The following is a 24,429-nucleotide window of genomic DNA, read 5'->3' as shown; positions in this document are numbered from 1 at the left end:
TCTTTCTCTCTTTTCCCTCTCTTAGCCCCACCCCCTTGTCTCCATCTTTCCAGTAAACTTCCTCCACATGAGACCATGTTGACCTGGTGTGGTTTGTCCAGACCTGAGTCATGATTTCCATCCCAATACCTTCTAGTTTAAACCGCCACCCAGACTAGCTGACTCTTCACCCACTCCTACAACACACAGAGGGAACTCAACTCCCCGGTGCTCTTAAATGCCCAGTATTGACTTCTAGGAAATCAGACACAATCAGGAGCATTGGAGCTCTGACACACTGAAGATCACAGTTGAGGTCACAACATTTTTCCCAGGCAGGTAGAATTGAAGACCCAGAAAGGAACCCACACACCTATGGTCACTTGATCTTTGACAAAGGAGCTGATACCATCCAGTGGAAAAAAGACAGCATTTTCAACAAATGGTTCTGGTTCAACTGGCAATTACCATGGAGAAGATGCAAATGGATCCATTCTTATCACCTTGTATAAATCAAGTCTAAGTGGATCAAGGACATCTAATAAAACAAGATACACTGATATTAATAGAAGAGAAAGTGGGCAAGAACCTCAAATACATGGGCAGCAAGGAAAATTTCCTAAACAGAACACAAATGGCTTATGCTCCAAGACAAGAATCAACAAATGGGAACTCACAAAACTGAAAGGCAAAGGACATCAATAAGACAAAATGGCAAACAACAGTTTGTGAAAAATCCTTACCAATTCAATATCCCATCGAGGGCTAATATCTAATATATACAAAGGACTCAAGAAGATAGACTCCAGAGAATCAAATAATTCTATTAAAAAAATGGGCTACAGAGCTAAATAAAGGATTTTTAAGTGAGGAACATCAAATGGCAAAGAAGCACCTAAAGTCATGTTCAACATTCTTAGTCATCAAGGAAATACAAATCAATACAATCTCAAGATTCTACTTCACACCAGTCAGAATAGCTAAGAACAAGAACTCAGGTGACAGCAAATGCTGGGGAGGATGTGGAACACTCCTCCATTGTTGGAGGTATTGCAAGTTGGTACAACCTCTCTGGAAATCAGTCTGGTGGTTCCTCAGAGAATTGGACATCAGTATCCAGCTATACCACTCCTAGGCATATACCCAAAAGATGTTCCAACATACAATAAGGACACAAGCTCTACTATGTTCATAGCAGTCTTATTTATAATAGAAGCTTGAAAGAACCCAGATGTCTGTCAACAGTGGAATGGACACAGAAAATGTGACACATTTACACAATAAGTACTACTCAGCTATTGAAAACACACAAAATTTTTTTGGCAAATGAATGGAATTCACCATCCCGAGTGAGGTAACCTAGTCACAAAAAAACACACATGGTATGCATTCACCGATAAGTGGTTATTAGCCCCAAAGCTGGAAATACTCTACATACAGTTCACAGACCATATGAAACTCAAAAAGAAGGAAGACCAAAAGGTGGATGCATCAGTCCTTCTTAGAACAGGGAACAAAATACTCACAGGCGGAATTATAGGGACAAAGAGTGGAGCAGAGACTGAAGGAAAGGCCATCCAGAGACTGCTCAACCTAGGGATCCATTCCATATGCAGCCACCAAACCCAGTCACTATTGCTGATACTAAGAAGTGATTACTGACAGGAGCCTAATATAGCTTTCTCCTAAAAGGCTCTGCCAGAGCCTTACTGATACAGATTAAGATCCTTCAGCTAACCATCAGACTGAGCACAGGTAACCCAATGGAGGAGTTAGAGAGAGGACTAAAGTAGCCGAAGGGATTTGCAACCCCACAGGAAGAACAATATCAACCGACCAGAACCCCTGGAGCTCTGAGGAACTAAACCACCAACCAAAGAGTACATATGGGGATGACCCATGACTACAGCTTCATATGTAACAGAGTATGGCACTGTCTGGCATGAATAGGAGGAGAAGCCCTTGGTTCTGTGAAGGCTCATTTCCCAAGTGTAGGGGAATGCCAGGGTGTTGAATTGGGAGTAGGAGGTTTGGAGAGGGTCATGCTCCTAGAAGAAGGGATAGGGGCAATGGGAACAGGGGAAACGGGGCAAGAGGATAACATTTGAAATGTAAATACATAAACTATCCAATAAAAAAGGCATGCTAAACAGATTACACTTGCAGGAACTCACTCATTTGCATACTTAAAAATCCCATAAAATACAAAACCAGAAGCCATAATTTTTGCACAACATGACTGTAGGGTAAATATAAAAATAAAAAGATAAAAGCTAAAATTAAAAGGATAAAATCAAAAGCCCTGACATGACATTATGAGACTTGACACTCCAAAGATGTTCTTGAGTTCATTTTCTGCTGTTCATCTGTTGCTAGACATGCACCTTATCCTTAAGAGTAGTTTGTTTCCTAAGAGTGAGCCCCTTGGAGAAAGCCAAATTTTCACTCGCAAGTGGAGATACCTTCTGGGTTAGGGAATGGAGGCTTGTGTCCACTTTTCCTTTAGCTCTAAGACTCTATCTAGTGAAGATGCCTGGAGGGCCTCTGCATGCTGCCTCAGTATCTGTGATAATCATGCTGTGTTTAGAAGACCTGTCTCCTTGGTGTTCGCCATTTATGCTCTTTTCAAGAAATGCAGGGATGGGGGATGGAGCAGAGACTGGGAGAATGGTCAACCAATAACTGACCCAACACCAGACCCATCCCATGGGCAAGCACCAATCCCTGATACTATTAATGATACTCTGTTACGCTGGCAGACAGGAGCATGTTTCCTCTGAGAGTCTCCACTCAGCAGCTAACTCAGACAGATACAGGCACCCGCTGCCGAACAGTAGATGGAGCTCTGGGACTCTTATGAAGAGGTGGGGAACAACTGAGAAAGCTGAAGGAGTAGCAACTGCACAGGATGGCCATTCCTTCCGGCTCTTCCACCATTTCTAGCACCTCTTCTGCTGGCTTTCCTGAACTCTGAGTGGGAGATTCAGATTTGATAAGGAAGGAAACCTCTTCTAGGGCTGGATGTTCTGAGATCTTTCTCTCCTCTTTGTCTTACTGTCTCTCTGTCTCTGTCTCTGTCTCTCTGTCTCTCTCTCTCTGTCTCTCTCTCTCTGTCTCTCTCTCTCTGTCTCTCTCTCTCTCTGTCTCTCTCTCTGTCTCTCTCTCTCTCTCTCTCTCTCTCTCTCTCTCTCTCTCTCTCTCTGCATATTGTCTGGCTGTGTTCCTCTTAGTTTTGAGACTGGGTCTCTCACTGAACCTGGAGAAGCAAGTTTCTGCTAGTCTAGCTGCCCAGCAGCAAACCTCCTTGATCTGCCTCTCTGCATCCCAGCACTGGGGCTGCAGATACCCATCCAGCTTTATGTGGGTGCTTGGTATGTAACCTCATATCCTCATGCTGTGCAGAAGGCTATTTACCCGCCATTTCCTCAGCATCCTTAAATATTTGAGCATAATATTAATACTTTATATCCTTGCTAGGTAAAGTTCATGATTTGTCAGCTCTGATGATGGGCCTGGGATTCAATTCTTCTAGCATGAGCTCAAGTGGAATCAGTGTTCTAATAAGAGCACATGCTGAGAGCATGTGGGAAGGTCCTCACAGGCTGCATGGTTAGTGAAAGAAAAGATCTCTTCAGAAGCCAAAAGCAGAATAATGACCTCTCTCGGTAAGACTAATGGGAACTCAATGTGAAAGACAGTAACCTGCCTACTGTGTCACTGTACAGGTGAGGCATGGCTGTCTAAAGACATGGGAGGGGGGTTGCGGATTTAGCTCAGTGGTAGAGCGCTTGCCTAGGAAGCACAAGGCCCTGGGAGGGAGGGAAGAAGTATTTGAAGAACAGGTACTAAGAAAAACCGTCCATTTCTTCCTAACTCTACAACAGCCCACCCCTAAGAACAGTACACTAAAGTTAAGTTTCAATAAAGCAACAGGAATGCCCACTACTTGCTTGAACATCTGCCTTTGCCTGTTTATCTAGCATGTGCCTTTTAACAGCTTCTCTGCTTGGATCCCATTAGTTATCATGGAAACAATGACTCCAGTGAGAATGAGAATAGAGACATAAGTATTTTCAACTGAGGCAAAGTGCCACAAATTGCATTCAATTCTCAGATCTGAGTTTATACCACAGTTGGAGAGCAGCAAAATTAAATCAGAAATTAGAGTGCTGAATTATTCTGGATTCTACTCTAGGAGGCAGTCTGCTTGTCTCGGCAGGAGAATCTATGAATCTGAGCTGCAGAAATGATTAGGTAATGAATACCACACTGGGAGAAAATGGATTTGTAGGAAGCAGGGATAAATAAAAGTCTCCCATCCCTTTGCCTCAGATTTCAAATATCCCTTTGGTGTGAGGTGCTGGAACCACTGAATTCCGAATCAGTTAAAACTTACAGAAATAGCACAATTTCAATCATTTATCACCTACCGCTACTTAGGAAAAATAAGAAAAGTCACATTAGAAATTCACTTATACATACATGAAAGATGAAAACTGCTAAACTCAGAATGCCCAGTAACAATTTAAACCTTATTCTTTAAGTCATGAAGAGAAATGATGATCAAATAGAGAAATACACAATAAACACAATAAGCTGTTTGAAACAAGTACATCTTAATGCCACTATTAGCCATAATTGGGTTTTGGAAGGAAACAGAAGCTGGATGCAATATAGGTAATTAAAGAACAAGCTTTTGTTAACACTAGCAATCAAGAGGTTGTGATTTTTACAGACTCTGAATGCACTGTGGTGCCCTGAAACTAGTCCATTTTTAAATAAATAGTGTGTCTCTCTTTCCAACACTAAGGTATAATCTTGTGTAATAAGCAAGTTATTTTCTATTCAAACTATTTACTATCCATTCACAGCAAAGAGGAGCACTTTCAGAATCCCAAACTACCACAGAAATCTTACTCTTAATCCTGAGGAAAAAAACCCATTATGAAAAATTATGATAACTAAATTACAAGTCCCTAAAGGTGGAATTATTGTAACTATTATCTCAACAGTAAACATATAAACTTTTTTTCACTTTAACATGAACCCATTGTTCTGTTTAAGATGCCTATAACATTTTGGCTAGGTAAGTTAGAGCAAATACCATATTTGAAATATGATAGCAGGGAACCAAAATTAAAATCATAATGAATATAAAAGAATGATTACTATTACCACACCAGATGTTCAGCATTTCTGGATAAATAAACATACTTGGTTCTTAGAAAAGATTAAGAAGTAAAACATGAAAATTACCCCAGGAGATCCATGAAGTATGATCTGTTAGAAAGTCCTTAATCATATGCCCTTGAAGGAAAATTTTAACTCTCAAAAGAATAGCTCTTCAGAGAAAAAGTCAAGCCTGCTTATTTCTTTTTAGGTAAAAGGTAGAATCATAAATCTTTATGATATTCATTTTTTCCTCTCTGCTTGCTTATACCATCACCCACAGACAGTCCGGTTAACCCTACCTCGGGCCCTGTTATTCCACATCATAATATTGGCCAAAGGAGAATAACTCCTCTCAACCTAGCCTCAGCCTATGCTCATGCTGGAATGCGGAGGACTGGATTCTAGACTAAATCTTTATGTTCAAACCACAACCTCCATCTTAAATCCATGCCCAAAGCAAGATCCTTCCTGGTCCCAAATTAAACTATTTTATGTAATAAGATTTTGTATATTTCAGTCATGTCTAGAATTAGTCTGCAGACTTGGCTGAGGTCTCAACACTTGGAAGTCCCCTTCAAAAGCCTATACCAGGTCTGTCTAGTTTTCTTATTTTGACAGAGTGGTATATTAACAAAAAAGTTCTTGTGTGAGAGGAATGAACCAATACAAGGTTCACGAAATGATGCATTTGTGTGAGGTAAGAGTCTCACAGGACCTAAGATCAAACACATGCAAGTATAGGACTTTTTGGCGAATTTCTTCAGCATATATCACTGTTTACTAAAATAGAAAGAAATAGAGTTTGGACAGATAGCTCAATGGTTAAGACTGCTGGCTACTCCTCCAAAGTATCCAGATTTGATTCAAGGATTCCACATCTCAACTCACAGTTGTTCACAATTCCAGTTCCAGGATATCTGATACCTGTTGCCTCCATAGACATCAAACATATACCCGGTATACAGGCAAAAACTAATATACATAAAATATTAAAATAAATATTTACAATTTTTAAATTAGAAAAATATCAACACGTACATGGTTGTTTGGGGATAATTAGACAAACACACAGGTATAAGTTACTTGGAATAGCACTTAATATACAGTAAGATCAACTATATACAATTATTATTGCTTCAGATGAAAGAAAAACACATGAAAAGCCAATGGCATATATTGAAAGAACATACAGAAGGGGGTGGAAATAATCAACAAGGGTTTTATATATATTAAATATGTAAGAAGATAGTGAAAAGTTCTGGCTGGTGTCCATAAGATATAGATTTCTTGCCTAGGTAATGGCTAGTATTAGACACTGGAGATTGTTACATGTTGTTCTCCAAACTTCTATACTATAGATATCTCATCCATTCTTAGTATAGCACTTCTCTATAACACAGACCTATATTATTATGATACATTGAAAAATATGTCAGTCTAGGTGTCAAGTTACAGGATATGATTATACATCGAGATAAGGAAGTTCTCCCCATTAAACACAAACATGTACCAGCTTTGTGGACCCTGGAGAGACTATAACATTCTTGGCCTCTAGAAATCTGCATCTTTGGACTACCAAGAGACATTCTTGAGCAATGTCATGGTAAACAAATGGCAGAAAATAAAGAAGTAGTACTGAGTCTGCTTCAGTGAGTTGAGGACATAACAGAGGCACAACTCTCTTACACAAGAGATTCAATGATAGAGAAGCCTCAGAAGATAATGAGATTGAGAAACTCCTTGTAGTCAATCAATTCTGGTTACCACCAGAGATAACACATTAAAGTTGTTACATTTTGGATTTCACATGTTCACCAAAGGCCAACCTCTTAAAAGACTTGGTCTCAGCTCAGACACTATTGGTTACTGATGGATTCTTTAGGAAACACAGCCTAATCAAGGAAGTCTCATGATTGAGTATGGTATTGTTGATGAGGATAGTGAGTATATGGAAGGAGCGCAATCTTGCAGAGGCACTACAAAATCAGCATGGTGACTCCATAGGAAGCTATGAATAAATACACTTCAAGATGCTCATGCACACATTACTATTTTATTCATAGTAGCAAAAAAACTGGATGGAAATAGCCTAGTTGTCCATCATCTGAATATTGAATATTGAAAATGTGGTACATTTACACACAACGAATATTATTCAGCTGTGAAAGAATTTTTTTTTAGGTAAATGAATGGATCTATAAAAACTCATTCTGGGTGAGATAACCCAAATCCCAGACAAATATTATATGTTTTCTCTTATATATGGATGCTAGCTTTCAAACCTTCTAAAGGCATGCTATAATCTGAATGTCCACAGGAGTTAGGCATCAAGTAAGATACTAGAGGGGATGGGAGGATCCTCTAAAGAATGTGAAATAGAATATATAGTTGTGGAGGGAGGTGCTGGAACAGGATGACCAAATAAGAAGGGAGAGGGAGGAGATAGGCAAGAAAGGGAAAATGGGGAGGGACAACTAATACTAAAAGCCATTTGATGTGTTATATGGAAAGTTACTACTGTAGAATCTTCCTAAAATATATACCTGCAAAAAGGAATTAGAAATAGGAGTCGCTAAGTAATGAAGGAGACAATGAGTCAACTAGACATCTTTTGCCACTAAGTAAAACCTCCAGTGCCAGGAATGGGTTATATATAACCAAAATTTTGGCCAAAGGTGCCCCATGAAAAGCTCTGTACAATGCAAGCTATTATCAAAGCTGTTGGCTACTCCTCACAATTTGATGGTAAAGAACTATTGCTGAGGGCAACACTTATATATCTAATGAAACACAAAGAGTCTTCACCCCTATTGACTAACATTCATGGTACTGCAAGGGACTCTGCATGCCACTAGGGTAGATAGGTGACCACCAACACAACTACAAACCCTGCAATATACAACTGTAACCTGCCTGTATGATATGCTGGTGCAACATACACTGGTGTGGTAAGAATCAACAGCTGTTGAATTGGATTTACTGTCCACTCTATGAGATGAAATCCACAACTGATGTTATTTGATATGGGCATGAAAAATAGTTGGGATAGGCCATGGGCCTAGGGAAAAAAATCACTGCTAAAGAAACAGGAATATACCGACTCCTAACCACATTCTGCCATACTCATAGATCAGTGCTTCACTCAACCATCATCAAAGAAGCTTCCTCTTATAGTAGATGGGAACTAACAGATAGAACTGCAAGTAGAAAAATGTGAAGAGTCACAGAGATTTTGAAAATGTCAGTCCTAACTGGGGTACTCAGGGAACTATCCTAAAGAGGAAGCAAAAAATACTAAACATCAGAGGAGAGGAGTGATACCAAGGAAACTGTCTTCCAAGCTCAAGACTGACACACATATGAACTCACAGAGATTGTGGCAAAATGCACAAAGCCTGCACAGACCCAAGCCAGACAGGGTCCCAGTGATGAAAGGAAGTAGTGTGGAAGTGTCCCACCAATAACCAAGAATCTATCTGAAATTGACAACCACTTACAAAAGAAAAATTAGTTCTCTCCAATGGAGTCTTGTTGGGTATCATAATCACACTTAAGCGAACACCCCATGCATAGCAGTAAATGGCCAACACAAAATAAACTCAAGTGTATTGTTTTGTTTGGGATTGTTTATATTTATCTTATCAATCTTTGTATGTTATGAAGGTGTGTGTGTGTGTGTGTGTGTGTGTGTTTACTTTTTACTTTTAGTTTGTAGGTGTTTTTTATTTGTACTTTGCTTTCTATAGACAGAAGGAAGAAAGAAAGGAAAGAAGGATGGAGGGAAGGAGGAAGGGAGGAAGGAAAGAAAGAAAGAATGAAAGAAGAAAGGTGTGGAGTTGACTGGGTGGGAGATGGGATGATCTGGGATGAGTTAGGGGAGGGGAGGAGGGGAACTTTGATTAAAATATGTTACATGAAAAAGTGGGATAGAAAATGGGAGGAACTAGAAGGAATAGGTGTTGGGAAACCATAATAAGAATATATTATGGGGAAAAACATATTTTCAATAAAAGATAAGAAAATAGAAAAATAGGACTCCTGGCCCTTTTCTTCCCTATTTCTTTGTCTTCCTGTTCACTATGAAGTAAACTCCAATCCAAAGAACCCAAAATAGCAGAGCTAATAAACTGTGAACTGAGCCCATGAAACCATAAGTGGAAGAAACTCCTGCTTCTTTAGTTGATTCTCTCAGATGTTTTGTCATATCAATGGCAATCTAGTTATCACAAACATTAATGTGGCATGCTGCAATCATAGATCAATGACGACAGAGGACACTTTGAATGGCCTTTGCTTGTTAATTTTATTTCAAATAGAGTGTAACTGCCTAGAATAAAGGAATATTTCCTCTAAAAATTCCTGATAAAATTTGCATTTAATATAGAAAATGGTGGGGGTCTAGCCTTGGAAGGACTAAGGGCCTCTCCTCCCACTGGTGTCCAACAATGCTATCCTCTGCTACATATGCAGCTGGAGCCATGGGTCTGTCCATGTGTACTCTTTGAGTAGTGGTTTAGTCCCTGGGAGCTCTGATAGATAGGTATTGTTTTTCTTATGGGGTTGTAATCCCTTTCAGCTCCATCAATCCTTCCTCTAACTCCTCCGAATTGGACCCCATCTCAGTTCAATGGTTTGTTGCTAGCATTCTCCTCTGTATTTGTCACACTTTGGATGAGCCTCTCAGGAGACAACTATATCAGGCTACTTTCAGCATGCACTTCTTGGCTTCATTAATATTGTCTGATTTGGGTGGCTGTACATATATGGGCTGGATCCCCATGTGGGGCAGGCTCAGAATAGCCATTCCTTCAGTCTCTCCTCTAAACTTTATCTCCATATGCCCTCCAATGAATATTTTTGTTCCCCCTTTTAAGAAAGAGTGAGGCATCCACACTTTGGTCATCCTTTTTGAGCTTCATGTGGATTTTATTTCTGTGGATTTTATCTTGGGTAATTCAAGCTTTTGGGCTGATATCCACTTATCAGTGAGTGCATACCATGTGTGCCTTTTGTGGTTGAGTTACCTCACTCAGGATATTTTCTAGTTCCATCCATTTGCCTATGAATTTCATGAAGTTATTGTTTTTGATAGCTGAATAGTATTCCATTGTGTAGATGTACATTTTCTATATCTACACAATGAAGGGCATCTGGGTTCTTTTCAGCTTCTAGCTATTATAAGTAAGGCTGCTGTGAACATAGTGGAGCATGTGACTTTGTTGTATGTTGGAGCATCTTTTGTGTATATGCCCAGGAGTGGTATAACTGGGTCCTCAGGTAATACAATGTCCAAAATCTGAGGAACCTCTAGACAGATTTTCAGAATGGTTGTACCAACTTGCAATCCTACCAGTGTAGGGGAATGTCAGGGTTGGGAGATGGGAAGGGGAGGTGGTTGGGGAGGAGGAACACCCTTATAGAAGGGAATGGGGATAGGGGATGGACAAGAAACTGGGAAAGGGAATAACATTTGAAATGTAAATTTTAAAAATCCAGTAAAAAGATATATAAGAATTTTTAAAAAATTAAAAAGAAAAGGAAAGAGTCAAAAAATAAGAAGTTTGATGACTCCATTTCATCTACCACCAGGAATCATTCAGTTTCACTGATCAATGATTGGGCATGGGTTGATAGAAAGAAAAGACCACAGCAGGAGAATAAAACCTTTCCTGTTACAAAAATAAAAGTCTTATTCGCATCAGTTTACATAAGTGATGGTCACATGAACACTATTACTATGAGGTAGAAGTGCAATACAGTGAACAGTATATTTTCACATGTTCTTCCTAAGTGTTACTGCATTTCACTGCTTACAGGACTGATGTCAGACACTAATACTGCCAAATGGCCTAAATGGTATTTGGAACATATCACTGAATCTTAAATAAGAATATTATGAAGCTATAAAACACTCTTACTCGGGTATTTACTCACTGTGCTAATGGCCTGGTACATAGAAACTCATTTGATTCTCCTATAAACTCTGAGACATGGACCCATTTATTTTTTCCACATAGGGAAAAGGACCCTGGGAAACAGGCAGAATAAAATTCACAAGGTGATGCCAATTTTAATTAAGAGTGAAGAGTCAGGGGACAACTGTGGTATTAGTTATCTGCCTCACTGCTATTGCAAGATACCTGGTAAGAAGCAATTTAAGGGAGTGAAGGCTTGTGTGACTTATGGCTTGAGGAAAGATAACCTAAAATCCATCATGGTAGTAAAAGCACAGAGGAGGAGTTGGAGGCTGCTTGGTATAGTTCATCCCTAGTCAGGATGAGTAGTACACAGAATGTGGAGACAATCTGTAAAACCTCATGGCCTTTCTCCATTGCCCACCACCTACATCTTCCACCTCTCAAAAGCCCCACAACCTTCCCAAACAATGCCATCAGTTGGGAGTCAAGTATTCAAATGCCTAGGCCTGTGGGAGATCATTTATTTTCAAAACTCAGCATCCACCTTTACCAGCAAGCCAGTTCTCACCCTACTGTGCAGGGTCACAGAGATTTAACAGGTTAAGGAGGGATCTCCACAGAAGAGGTGCACAGTGAATGTATTAGATCCTCCATGAGCAAAGAAGGTGACCCAAGATAGGGCTCAAGAAATTGAACCAAAGTTCAATCACATAACTTCCTTTATACCTAAGCATCTTGTAGGAGTGACTCAGGAGAACAAGCTATAATCTCTAAAATAAAGCTTCAACAACAGAAAGATATGTAAAGAGTATAGAGAGCAGCATGTGTGCAATTGACAGTCACTCGTTTTATATAGCTTTACTCCTTTTATATAGCTCCTAACAGATAAGACCTTTGCACTCAAACACCATGAGCATTATTAATGTCATCAGTAGATCCACATTTAATCAATGTGATTAAACAACTGTACATTTTAAAATAAAATTTAATAGCTATGAACCATTTTTAAATATTTCTTATCATATTTGATTCATTTAATCATGTGTATGTTGGCATCATTGATGCTATTCTGTGTGCTGGTTTCTATAATGACAGGAGATAAATGTGACGTTGCTATGTATTGATCTACTACAAAAGAAAGAATTCAGGAATTGACTTGTCTTACAAATATTTAGCAAACGATTTGATGTAATAGGAAATATAATGATTATATCTACTTTTATATAAATTTATGTAAAATGAAAACAAACTAACCTCAAGACAAAACATTGTTTTTCAACAAGCTACTTTCATCTTCCTAAAATATTTGAGGATATTTAAGATTATGCTAGGAATTTGAAACAACATAATTTTGAATTTTCTAAGTATATTTTCATAGAAATTTCTTGTAAAGAACATGACTATCTTATAAAACAGTAGCACTACTATCTTAAAAATCATGCTGTTGTGTTTGGGGTTATGCCCACAGATTATGAGCTATATTATAGAAGGTAAAAACTTTCTACTTTGTGGAATATGTAGGTTTGACCCCAAAGACTTCATTTTGCACTTTAAATTTTAAGCTAATCAAGAAAACAAAAAAAGGAGGTAGAATAAGCTTATGAAGATAATTCCCAAGAAGAGAAAAGATGATTATAGCACCTTTATCTCAAAAGACATCAGTAGATAACAAATATGCAACCCTTAAAAATGGGTGTCCTTGTGCACAGAATAGTGAGAATGTAGACCTTCTATTTATATGAATAATTGTATAAAAACAAGCAATTTTCTCAAGTACTGTCACTAAAACTATAAATCAATACATTTTAGTGACATAATAAATGGCCCATGATTCCATCCATGCAAAAACATTTGGAATGAAGATTTAATTGGAGATTCTATTTAGAGGTAATTCTATTGAAATAGGCTGCTATCAACACCAAATGGGCATAGTAGCATAACTCAACTAGCAAGCAAATAATGGGGTTGAATTAAACAAAGAAAAACATACACCCACAAAGGAGAATTCATCATTGGAGAACTTTGACTGTAATTTTTTTCAAATTCTGAATTAAATACAAAATGTCCAGCATGGGCTTCCCACAAGCACATTATTTGTTGGAAGCTAGAATGCTCCTTCAATGCATTCTGATTCCTTATTTTGTTACATAATAGTACTTAAAAAGCAACACATTGTGAGCTTGGGAACTGTTAGGCATTTATTTACCACGGTGGGTTAATCTCATTCAGTGAGGTATAGAAACTCAATAATGAGTGCTACAGTATATAAGCTAATTGCTAGGATAAAACCAAATGAATAATTACTTAACTCCAGAATGAGGCCTGCGGGAATTTTTCTTTAATAAAGGTTTAATTCACCAGTGATAATGAATGCAATCTCACATAATACTGAATAACACCATTAGCATAATGGCTGTGATACAAAAACTATAATTAGAACTAAACAGAAACGTTAATTACAACCACCAAGGTACTGAATGAAATACTGTTGTTTAAGAAATTGACCTGCCTTGCTGTCATGCTCTAGGAGCTAGGGATACATCAGTAATTAAATGTATATGTATAGGTATATAAATATACCTATACATACATATAAGCATATATTACAACAGAGTTCTCCTAATTCTACATAAATCCTACTAAATATAATGAACACACTAAAAAGACATTATCTCAAATTCGAAATACAAGCTAAAGATGATTAAAACTTTTTTCTTGGTTAAATACAAACATCCACATATTATGTTTTAAAAATCCAGTATTAGAGCAGACATTTCCAATTCTGTATTTTGTTGGTGCTAATGAATACTATATGTAGGTATTGAAAATAAACAATGTGAAATAATAATATAAAGTGAAAATACATTACATAATCAACAATAAGTTAAAGCACAAAACTAATAATCTCAAAAATCAGCTGTTATTTTAAAATACTCTAAACTTTAATTACCATGTATAAAAATAAATGCATATAAGCACACATAATGGATTTATATATGTAGATACATGTGTTAAGCATTAACCAAATGTAATACTCTATTAATCCTAAAAAATAATGACAACCACAAAAATCTTCCATTACTACACAAATTCAATGGGATATACTTAGAAATATTCTTAAAACATATCTCATACTTTCTAATTAAAATATGGTTCATTTTCCATAAGAGTAAGCAATGCATGATCAAAAATCCAAGGAGTTGGGAGGTCCTGGCAAGAGGATCAGATGTCTAAAAAATTCTCATATATATAGCAAGTTTGGGGAGAGAATAGGCTACAGGAAACCCTTAATATAAAGAAAGGGGAGGAAGGAAGGAAGGGAAGAAAGAAGGAAGAAAAGGAAGATTGGTTGGAGGAAAAGAGGGGAAGGAAAAAGATAGGAAGCAAAAGGAAAGAAAAGTAGAACTTAAGGAGAACATTTAGAAACATCCCTTGAGCCAAATCAGTCAAATTATGAAAATTCTAGAATCATTTATATAGCAAGCTTCCTTTTTTAAAAAGGGATTTCAGAATAGTTTGGCTACACGCAATTACATCTAGAAAGAACTTCCCTTCCAAAGTCAACCATCCCAACACTATTATAAGAAAAGGTAATTATTAATAGGAAGGAATGAATGGGAAATGTAAACCCACTTGACAATAGGAAGAAAACACATGAGAGGAAGAACATACAAGTATATGTTTTTGGATTCTCTGATGCTAATAAATGGATGGGTTATAAGGAAAAAGATAGTAAAAGCAAAAGGAAAGAAAAAGCAGAATTTGTAGAACAACAATGCTCTCGGTCCCTACCAAGTCTGGTATTTTAATTTAAAAGGGTTTACTGCATGTATGTATGTTCAACAAAATTTAGCTCATAGAAATGATATCAGATACCCCAAGGTCTATCCTCTGAACAAGATGTTGCAGGCCTATACAATCAAAATTATGTTCTCTGTTAGGGTCTTCAAAATGACATCTTCCCACAGGACCCTAGTTTATGTCAAGATAAAAAACGAAAATAGCTATTGACTATAACAACAACAACAAAATACACCTTTATTCAAAGAAAGGGTCACATATAAAATGCCATCATCTACACAACTCTAGATGGGCCATTTGGCATAAAGTAGAAATGGGAGGGAAAGGTCATGATCTGGTAAATCAGATATGCAAAATAAACTTTGGCAGCAAGGATGAACAAGCATTCTCATTACTTAAGATATTTCTAGAAAATCCCATTGCACATGTTCGACTTGGGAATCTAGAGGATAAACACTAGACTTGCTTTACACATATTTTGCTCCTATGTTCTCTACTTAATTAAAGGTAATGCTCTCGGTCCTACCAGTCTGGTATTTTATAAGGGGCTCACTGTGGCAACAAAATTAATGATGGCCCCAAGGTCTACTCCAGATGTTGCAGGCCTATACTATATGTTTGCTTGTACTATCCTTAGAAAATGTACCTTCAAAGGACTCTCAGAAGTATTAATTAAACATGATTAGCTTATTCAAGAAGATTGAGAAATGCCTACACTTGTGTACATGCCCTAAATGTACATGTTAGAATTGCCTCTGCCTATGTCTTTAGAGAGCAAGCTTTGTGTTTCTTGTACTGAGCAGCCTTGGCACTCTTTCCTCTGTCCATAAGAGAAGAAATCTGGTGCTGATGGCTCCAAGTAAAGTCATGTGTCTATCCTTGGGAGTGCTCTACAGTCTACGGTATGTGCATGGTCAGATAAAGACTCACCTTGCTATGGACCTTAAACCATTTAGCAAACACAAATTACAAACAGCTGCTGCTTGACTGCCTTTCTCTGAGGAAAGGAAGATAAAAAGGACAAATAGGGAACAAAGTGGGCAAATGCCAGAAAAGTAATCTTTGCCCAGAACTTGGTAGTATATAAATTTTTGAAAAAGCGTCTTGTAATCAAACACGAATCATCTCCATTGTGATGTGAAAACTAGCAGCCAAGGTTCAAGTGTAGGGCCTCCTCCAGATACAATGCTTTCCTTAGCATTGCTGTATTGTATTTTGCTTTGGTTTGGTTTTTGGTTTGTTTCTTTGTTTTGGTTTGCTTTTAGTGGATTTTATATCTGTACTTTTCACTTCAACAAATAAAAAGACTTTTGTCCAAACATAGAGCAATCCTGTACTCACAGTGAGATTCAACCTCCTCTGTACTTTTAATTAACATAGGCACACCAGCAGTTTCTACCACATAGCATTTTGTGTGAGTTACAGTATGCCCACCACTGAGACATAAATGCAAAGTAATCATTCTAATAAGTAGATGTAAACATTTACAACAATTGCAACAAGTCTACAACAAATAAAGAAATACAAAGAGAAATAAGCAGCAGCGAGCCAGGAATCAGCTTCAATGCAACTACATGCATATGAATGTCATTTGAAACACTGATCTTTTATTGCCTTTAGTAATTTCAACACCCTCAAGTGGCTAATGAGCTTGTACTTTCATTGCTGAAAAAAATGAGAACCCTGATTAGGAACAAAAACAAGAACTAAGACCTCAATTTTCATGTTTGTTGTAAAGACACCAGCAGAGCCCTTGGGCGTTTGGGTGATGGCATCATTTCTGTAACATAAGTTACAAAACCTCAATCCAGTACCAAAAGGGATCACCTCAGATGCTCCTCTCACAAAACATAAGTAGGCCTTCCATGGGAAGAGGCTTGACAATTATGAAGGGTAGAGGGAAGGTCAAGGACTGGGGAAAGTGGCAAACATGAGTTGGAGACGCAGTCACTAGCACTTTGTCAGCCAAGCATAAAAGAGAGGGCAGATGATATTCTAAGGCACAGTGAAAGGATGGAAAGGAGCTAAGTACAGTAGGATTGTCAGTTAATACCTTTCTATTCTTATGGCAAAATTATAAGCAACTTATAAAAGAAGGTATTTCATTGGACTTACAGTTTCATAGAGTTAATTGTTCATGATGGCAGAGCAAAGACAGCATCAAGACCAACTGAAAACTTATAGCTCAATCTTCAAAGCAAAGAGAGGGTGCTTTGGCTATAGTTTCAGACTTTTGAAACCTCACAAATACCCCTCCCCTATAACATACCACCTCTAACAATACCATGCCTCCAAAGGTTCACAAACAGTTTCACCAACTGGGGTCCAAGTATTCAAAAGGATGAATCTATTGAGGTCATTCTCATTGAAACTACAATATGTGTCTTAGGCATTACAGAAGCAATTGAATTGGAATTCAAAGCAAGCAATCCACCCGTGACCTAATATAAGAGTTTTGGTTTCTAGAAGTGGGACTTTATATGATATCGGAAAGAATAGATGTTTTAAGGACAGTTATCAGAAGAGATTCTTTCTGTGCCACTCATACAGTGAATATGGAGTTATGAGAAAAATATTTTAAAATCTAAACCAATAACCATTAAATACTTGATCTACTAAAACACTCTCTGGCGTTATAGACATGGGTTCTGTCATTCTTTTTAATTGTATGTAATCTACCAAGGCAAGTAGACAACTATTAGAGAAGAATAGCTAATGCAAACATTACATGTGAAATAAACATCGGTCTATGTGTCCGGGTCATTTAGACTTCATACAAACTCAGATCATAGGGGAGAAGGTCAGGGTTCAGGGAAGTAAGGTGGGAGGTCAAAATACTCAGCAGATTAACGTGTTATCCAGGACTTAAAAGGAAGGCAAATTGACTCTAAAGATTATGACATTAACCAAGTATAATTAAGGATTTTTAAAACATTTGTTCCCATGTGGAAAGAGGGAGAGAAGAGAGAGAGGAGGAAGGGACAGGACAGAGCTCGCCCATGTAATGCAAGGGAACATTTGGAACTGACTGAAGGAAGAGGAGGCTCCAGCTAAGGAATTTGGAAAGACTCTGGAAAAGATGAGAAAACCATGGTCTCCTAGAGCCTTCAGAGTGAAGGCTACTGGTCTACTCTGACCAGTTGGTTTTAGGTTTTCTGGTTTCTGAACTGTAAGATTATACTTACATTGTTTTAGGAATCAGGGGAGGGACAATTTCTTACAAAAGAAATAAGAAATAACTGTAATGTATTTTATTACTCCTTTTGTTTAATATTCCTTTATTCAGTCATAAAATATTTATCAAGGCTCTTGGCTAGCCATGGCCTGCTTTAGTGCCTAGTATGTAGTATCAAGTAAGGCTAGATACGAACTCCCAGAGTGCTTGTTGTCTAGGGGAAGGGATAAAATCAAGCATGCTACACTGTAATCCTTCCAGTGATAGAGTGGGTATTACTTTTCTTAAAGCAGCTGTTGTAAAACTTTCATGGAATGTTTCCCATTGCCTGTACTGGGGCGGGGGGCGGGGGTTAGGTAAAATTCAGAGTTGAAGGTAGCTATGAAGTCACCTAAAAGGGCAAGAGAGTGAACCCCATCTAGTTCTTTCAGTGAGCAGACTGACAAAGAATGAGCATGAATAACATCAAGAACAGTATGCTCGCTCTTCCTGGAAGGCAGGATGGAGTTTTATCTGAGGTTGGATCCTAGACCCAAGAGAGGAAGGATTGCCACGCACAATCAGTTACTCATTTCTTTCCCAGAAGGCCTGATATTAGGGCGCAAATGGTAATTTCTTTAAGCTTATCAAGATTAAAGTATAATATTGAAATGCTCTTCCACTTCTAAAGAGAAAATATTAAGCTTATTATCACTTTTAAAAAGAAATGACCCCCAAAGTGTATATAACCACAATTCTGTATTCTCTAATTTATACTTTTTTTTTAATTCTTTTTAAAGTCACAAATACAAGATATTGAATGGCCTTTGTACTATTGTCATCAAATTGGGACTACCCCTCCCCGTCCCAACCAGAATGCTTTAAATCTGAAGAAACACCCTGTTCTAAAGGCAGCCCCAGACACTTACTTAGAAAGGTTTTCTATAGAAATTTCCAACTGGCCCCAATCACCTTTAAGGCTCCAGACAGTCACACTGTTTGAGCAAAATTAGGAATGCAAATGATTTCTTGAGTAAGGATAATGTGGCTGAAGGTCCAAGCCATCTCCATCCTTGCCCTTTCCCACACAGGAAACCAACTGGCCAGTCATACAATTTATGTGAGGCTTCCCGAAAGCAAGGCCAGCGTCCTGCCTCGGCTTATGCAGCAAACCAGCTCTGTGACTTGAGGAACGAAAGGAGAGCAATTGAGGGAAGTGATAAGAGGGAGTGAACGCAGGAGCCACCACCCCTTCTCCTCCAACGAAGTCAGAATCCCATCTTCACTCTATGCTGCATTTACCATGGAAAACAGCCAAACTTGAGCTGCTGGCAGGCCAACAAGAAAACCATCTTCTGGGATAAGAGAGCAAAGCAACCCTGGAGCAGTAAACACTGAGCTATAATATCAATTGCATAAAAACAAAGGGAAGACCTTGCTGAGGCCAAGGCCCTGAAGGAAACGCCATCAGAGAACCCCTCCCAGGGTGTTCTGCAGCTCAAAACAGGCAACAACTAGAAGAGAGTTGAGTAAAACATGGTTTCACATGTTTCTTCTATTTCTCCCACCAGTTCTCATTACCTTGACCTTATGTGCCAGATCTTCTAGAATTAGACAGACAGCACTTACAGTCACTGCTCCACGTTTGGGAGTTGTAAAAGAAAACAGCAAAAGTGGGTATTCCACACCCAGTTCAAACTGCTCAAGAACTGGTATTTACCAGACTCTTTGAATATTTTTTTCTTCACTGTAAACAAATATCAAGCAAGAGGGAACTTACTGGAGGAACAAGGATGCTGGATCTCAGTCAGTTTTTTCCTTTTGTCTCTTTTATTTATTCTAGATGCAAGTCCATAGAAAGAATATTCCCTCATTCAGGAAAGCTCCATTAATCCACTCTGGAAATAACCTGGCAGATACACCCTAAGAGTTGCTTCACTAGTGCCTTAGGCATCCATTGATGCAATCAGTTTGATAACTGACATCAACTATTGTATCTATTATGTGAAAGTAAATCGAAAATAATTTCACAAGAGATATTTAACATGAAATAAAATCTGAAACTCATCTCCCTGTCCCTTAAAACAAGTAGAAAAAACAGATATTCAGTTTAACTAAAGACTCTAAATTTTAAGTCCAGTTTCTGAAGCAAAATGAAAGGAAACAAGATATCATGCAGAGAGCAGAAAGTGTTTGGTACAAATGCTGATCTGAGTATCATATATTGCTCAACAAGTTAGAATATAATCACCACATTATTATTTAGCCTCTTTAATTATCTCAAGAAAGCAATATTTTCCATCAAAATATTAGGAAAAAGTAATTTGCCTTAGTAAAGATGAATGCAAACACGGTAACCAATAGGGAAAGATAGTGAACCTATATTTATTGGCTAATCAAATAGATTGTAAAAGCACAGAGACAGAGCGATATTTTGAATCTAGCTGATTACTCTTCAGAGACAGAAGATTCATGGTTTATTTCAGCAAAGCAAAAATTGCCATCACAAATATTTTTCTAGCTCTATATCCCACAGTCAAGAAAGAAAATTTTTTAAAAAGATGATAAAAATTCTAACTTTTTCTTTCATAATCTGATGATAAATAAAGTTCTGGCTTCGAAGTAAACCAATGATGTCTGTTCTACATTATAGTAAGGAAGGCAAGAAGTATACGCAGATCAAAATAGTGGGGAGCTATTTGTATTTACTGAGACGTGTTCCTTTTATTTAGTATTAGAGTCAGGTAAATAAATAAACGCCTCAGAAATTGCTTCAGTTCCATAAAGATTCTTCTGTCTCATACTTCTCCATTTAATAACCTTGCATAATTCAACCTCAGATTGTAACTATTTCCCAACCAATCCAAGGCAACAGATCAAATTAAGCAAAACTTCCAACCATACCAGAAGGAGAGGCAATCTGTTTATAAACTCCTAGTTGATATTTAGTTATATAATTTCCCCAAAATACCTTTTAACGTGGGCAGTCACTTCATACTCCTGTCTCTATGACATCATCATCATAATAAACTGTACCCTCAAAGGATCAGCGAAATACACCTTTCTCTTATTACATTCCTTCCTAGTTGATATTTTGTCACAGTACCAGCAAAAGCAGTGAGTACAGGTAAGTTCAGTACAATATGGTATTTTGAGAAAGTAAATGGGCACATTAATGTGTTTTTTATTACAGTATAACTATCTAACATTTTCCCCTTTGGCACTGTGGGGAACTGGCTCCATTCGACTGCTTGCTTCAGATATCAAGATCTACAGGCATCCCTTGTATAATATGGTGAAGTATATGTATATAACCTACACCAATCCTTCCTGTATACTATAAATTGTTACTAAGTAACTTGTAATAATAAATATGATTTAGATGTTATCTAAATAGTCAGTATATTGTTTAGAAAAGAACAAAATGACTGCATATTATGCTGCACTATTACTTATTACAAATACTATTAATTTGGGATATTTGTTTTATTGAATCTACAATATGTAACCCTAGAATATTGAATGGTGGCAGTGTATTGCTATAAGCATTCTAGAATGTTTATTGTCTACCTCTTTCCAGTCTTAATTTTTTAGCATAATGGGTTCTGGGATATGAGAGAGAGGAAGGATTGATGTTGGATTTTAAAAAATACTAAAGATTTATAAAAAATTCCCTATAGAAACAAATTAGTAAGCTAATTTCAAAATATAACTTTAAAAACAAGTTCAAACACAGGTACCTCCATGAGTGGATAATGCTACTCCTAGAAGACATAGGTTATTAAACAAAAATCTCAGTTCAAGTCATGATAGACCTCCATCTAAGTATTTGGTCTGGGAGGCTCCGGAGGTCTCCAAAACAGTGCAGGCTAATGTCATTGTCCTTGGTTACACACTGTAACTATATAATGAGACACTATTTGCTGAACACATTCATAAATACTGCCTGCAAAACATAGAGAAATTAACTTCAAGTTAACTGGGAAGCTTACTCCCTGATGGTTATATTCATTGTGCCATAAGTTTGTATACAGGCTGCCGAAGAAGAAAAAAAATCAACCTATTCATCACCCTAACAACCTGCCAGGAAAGATATGGTCATGGTGCAATAGTGGAAAGATTATTATGGGGTAATTAATCACTTTCCGGTTGGATTTAAAGCCTGATCAATGTTAGTGAATTTCATGCCTGGTACTGTAAATCTGGTGAAATGATCATGGCTGGGAGATGATAGGCCCTAAGGTAAAACCTGACTCTAATCAAAATTCCAAGAATAAGATTCTGCGATGGCTTACTCTTAGATGGGACATCTTATTACTCCACCCAACTTTGTCAAGTCTTAGAGAACATCAGGGAAGATGAAATAGAGTGTAAAATCAAAAGGAGTTCTCTGGATTTTCAGCACATATGGGGGATGTATTCGCTAAGTGCCACCCTCCCTGAGGAGCATTTTGGGGGGTAAGTGGCTGCTTCGGGAGTGTCTTAGTTACAGTTTCTATTGTTCTGATGAGCCTCAGCAACTTAGGGAAGAAAAGGTTATTTCATCTTATAGTTGCGCTAGGGTAGAACCTTAGGGGAAGAGCCTGGAGGTGAGGAACTGAAGCAGAAACTATGGAGTAATACTACTTACTGGCTTGCCCTACGTAGCTTGTCAGTCTGTTTTCTTCTAAACCCAGGACTATTAGCCAAGGAGTAGCACTGGTTATAGCAATCTGGGTCCTTTTACACCAATCATCAACCAAGAAAATGCACCACAGACTTGCCATAGGCCAAGCTGGTGGGCATATTCTTATTTGAGGCTCTCTTTTCCAAAATGGCTCTAGCTTGTGTCAAGTTGCCATAAAAGTAGTCAGTACGCAGAGAATGAACCATTATTCTTTGACGTTGTGGCCATTAGTAGACTTCTCAGGTTTGAGAGGATGGCCCTATATCTATGCACGTATGGGCTGTACTAACTGGACTTAGTAGGTAGGGTACTATAAAAAAAGAAGACACACAGTTGGGAGGGGAACATGTTGTGGAGAATATGATGGGAGATTGAGGGCAGAAATGAGGGGTCTATATGATCACATTACATTGTGTGCATACATGAAATTCTCACAGAGTAAAAAAATTATTTTTGTAAAAGGAAGAAGGAAAGCCATATTTCTAAGTCCCTGATTCATGATTTGAGAGGTTATTTTTTTAATTAGGAACTTATCTTTTTTTTCTCAAATGAATAAAATATAAAGCAAACTCACAGTGCTTATATGGTTTGGAACTCTATAATTTTAGGTTTTTGCTGGTGGTCTTAGACATATTTCCCATAATAAGAAGAAACAAGATGACCTCTGTGAATCCATAGAAACTTGCAAAAGTATCAAAAGTCTAAAGCAGGCAAAAGGTGCCTTATTCCTTTTAAGTTTGAATTCCAGAAACCATAGAAACATTGACATCAATCTAAAGATAAAACTCTGGGACAGGTTTCTCAGCAGATGACTTCTGAAAAAGGGAGAAAAGAGTGGAAATAAACTAAGGTCAGAGAAACAATTCTAATCAAATCAATATTGGTTCGCTTTTTGTTATTGCTTCTCTGTAAGATGAATAGACAACTATAGCCAAGACACACAAGCCCCAATTTGACTAAATTATTAAAGGCACAGAACACTTTCTGTACTCTCCTTTCTAAATACTGCTTATCAGAGGCTTGAAAGATGCAGAAGTCATGAGCCTCCACTTTGGGATGAGAACCTTCTATTTTGATGCATTTAGCGTGGAATGAAGTTCACTTCCATGTTTTGTATTCTCTACTATTGCTTGTCCTTCATTGACTTTCCCCCCAAACTCCCTAATTGGGCCAAAAGAAAAGCTTCCATGTTTCCATTAAATCTGGTTCTTGCTTACAGTCAGGTACTGTGAGATGTGTTCCTTAGGAATTTGTGGAAATATTTTCCCCAGTGATAAATAAGTAAGGTAATTTCCTTGTGTTATAAATCATGTCCGCCTTCTAAACTATAACTGTTCTAAAGAAAGCATTTTAAAAATCTTCTTGGTATTCTTAGTATCGAAAATGTAATAAATGTTCAGGATTTGATGAATAAAATCAACTTACATGTTACAGAAAAGCATAATCAGGAAGGTGACTGCAATAAAAAATGACAGTAGATATTACACTCATGTAGATAATAAAAAAGAAAGTTCCTGGTGTAATGAACAACAGCTATAACTTACCTGTTCATGGATCCATATTCTTTTCATTTTATTCCTTTAATTTTTGAGCACACATATGTATGGCATATGTACATATCTGTGCATGATCATTTATATGGAAACGCATGTGTATATATGGGTGCAATCATGGGAAATGAACAAGCATCTGTGCACACATTTGGAGACCAAAGGTAACAACAGAGGTCCACCTCTATC

The 24,429-nt window shown here is 37.7% G+C and overlaps 1 protein-coding gene across 1 annotated transcript in view; it reads right to left on the bottom strand.

Annotated features, from left to right (window-relative positions):
- Iqcm (IQ motif containing M) overlaps window positions 1-24,429 on the bottom strand; it is a 365,422-nt gene that overhangs the window by 121,897 nt on the left and 219,096 nt on the right. Inside the window, 1 exon segment of the mRNA XM_032888149.1 lies at window positions 8,507-8,515. Coding sequence (XP_032744040.1) covers window positions 8,507-8,515 — 9 coding nt within the window.

Source organism: Rattus rattus, chromosome 17 (assembly GCF_011064425.1).
Source record: "Rattus rattus isolate New Zealand chromosome 17, Rrattus_CSIRO_v1, whole genome shotgun sequence".
NCBI classification, from domain to species: Eukaryota; Metazoa; Chordata; class Mammalia; order Rodentia; family Muridae; genus Rattus; species Rattus rattus.
The sequence above is the reverse complement of the archived record's forward strand: the minus strand, read 5'-3'. Positions and strand labels throughout refer to the sequence as shown.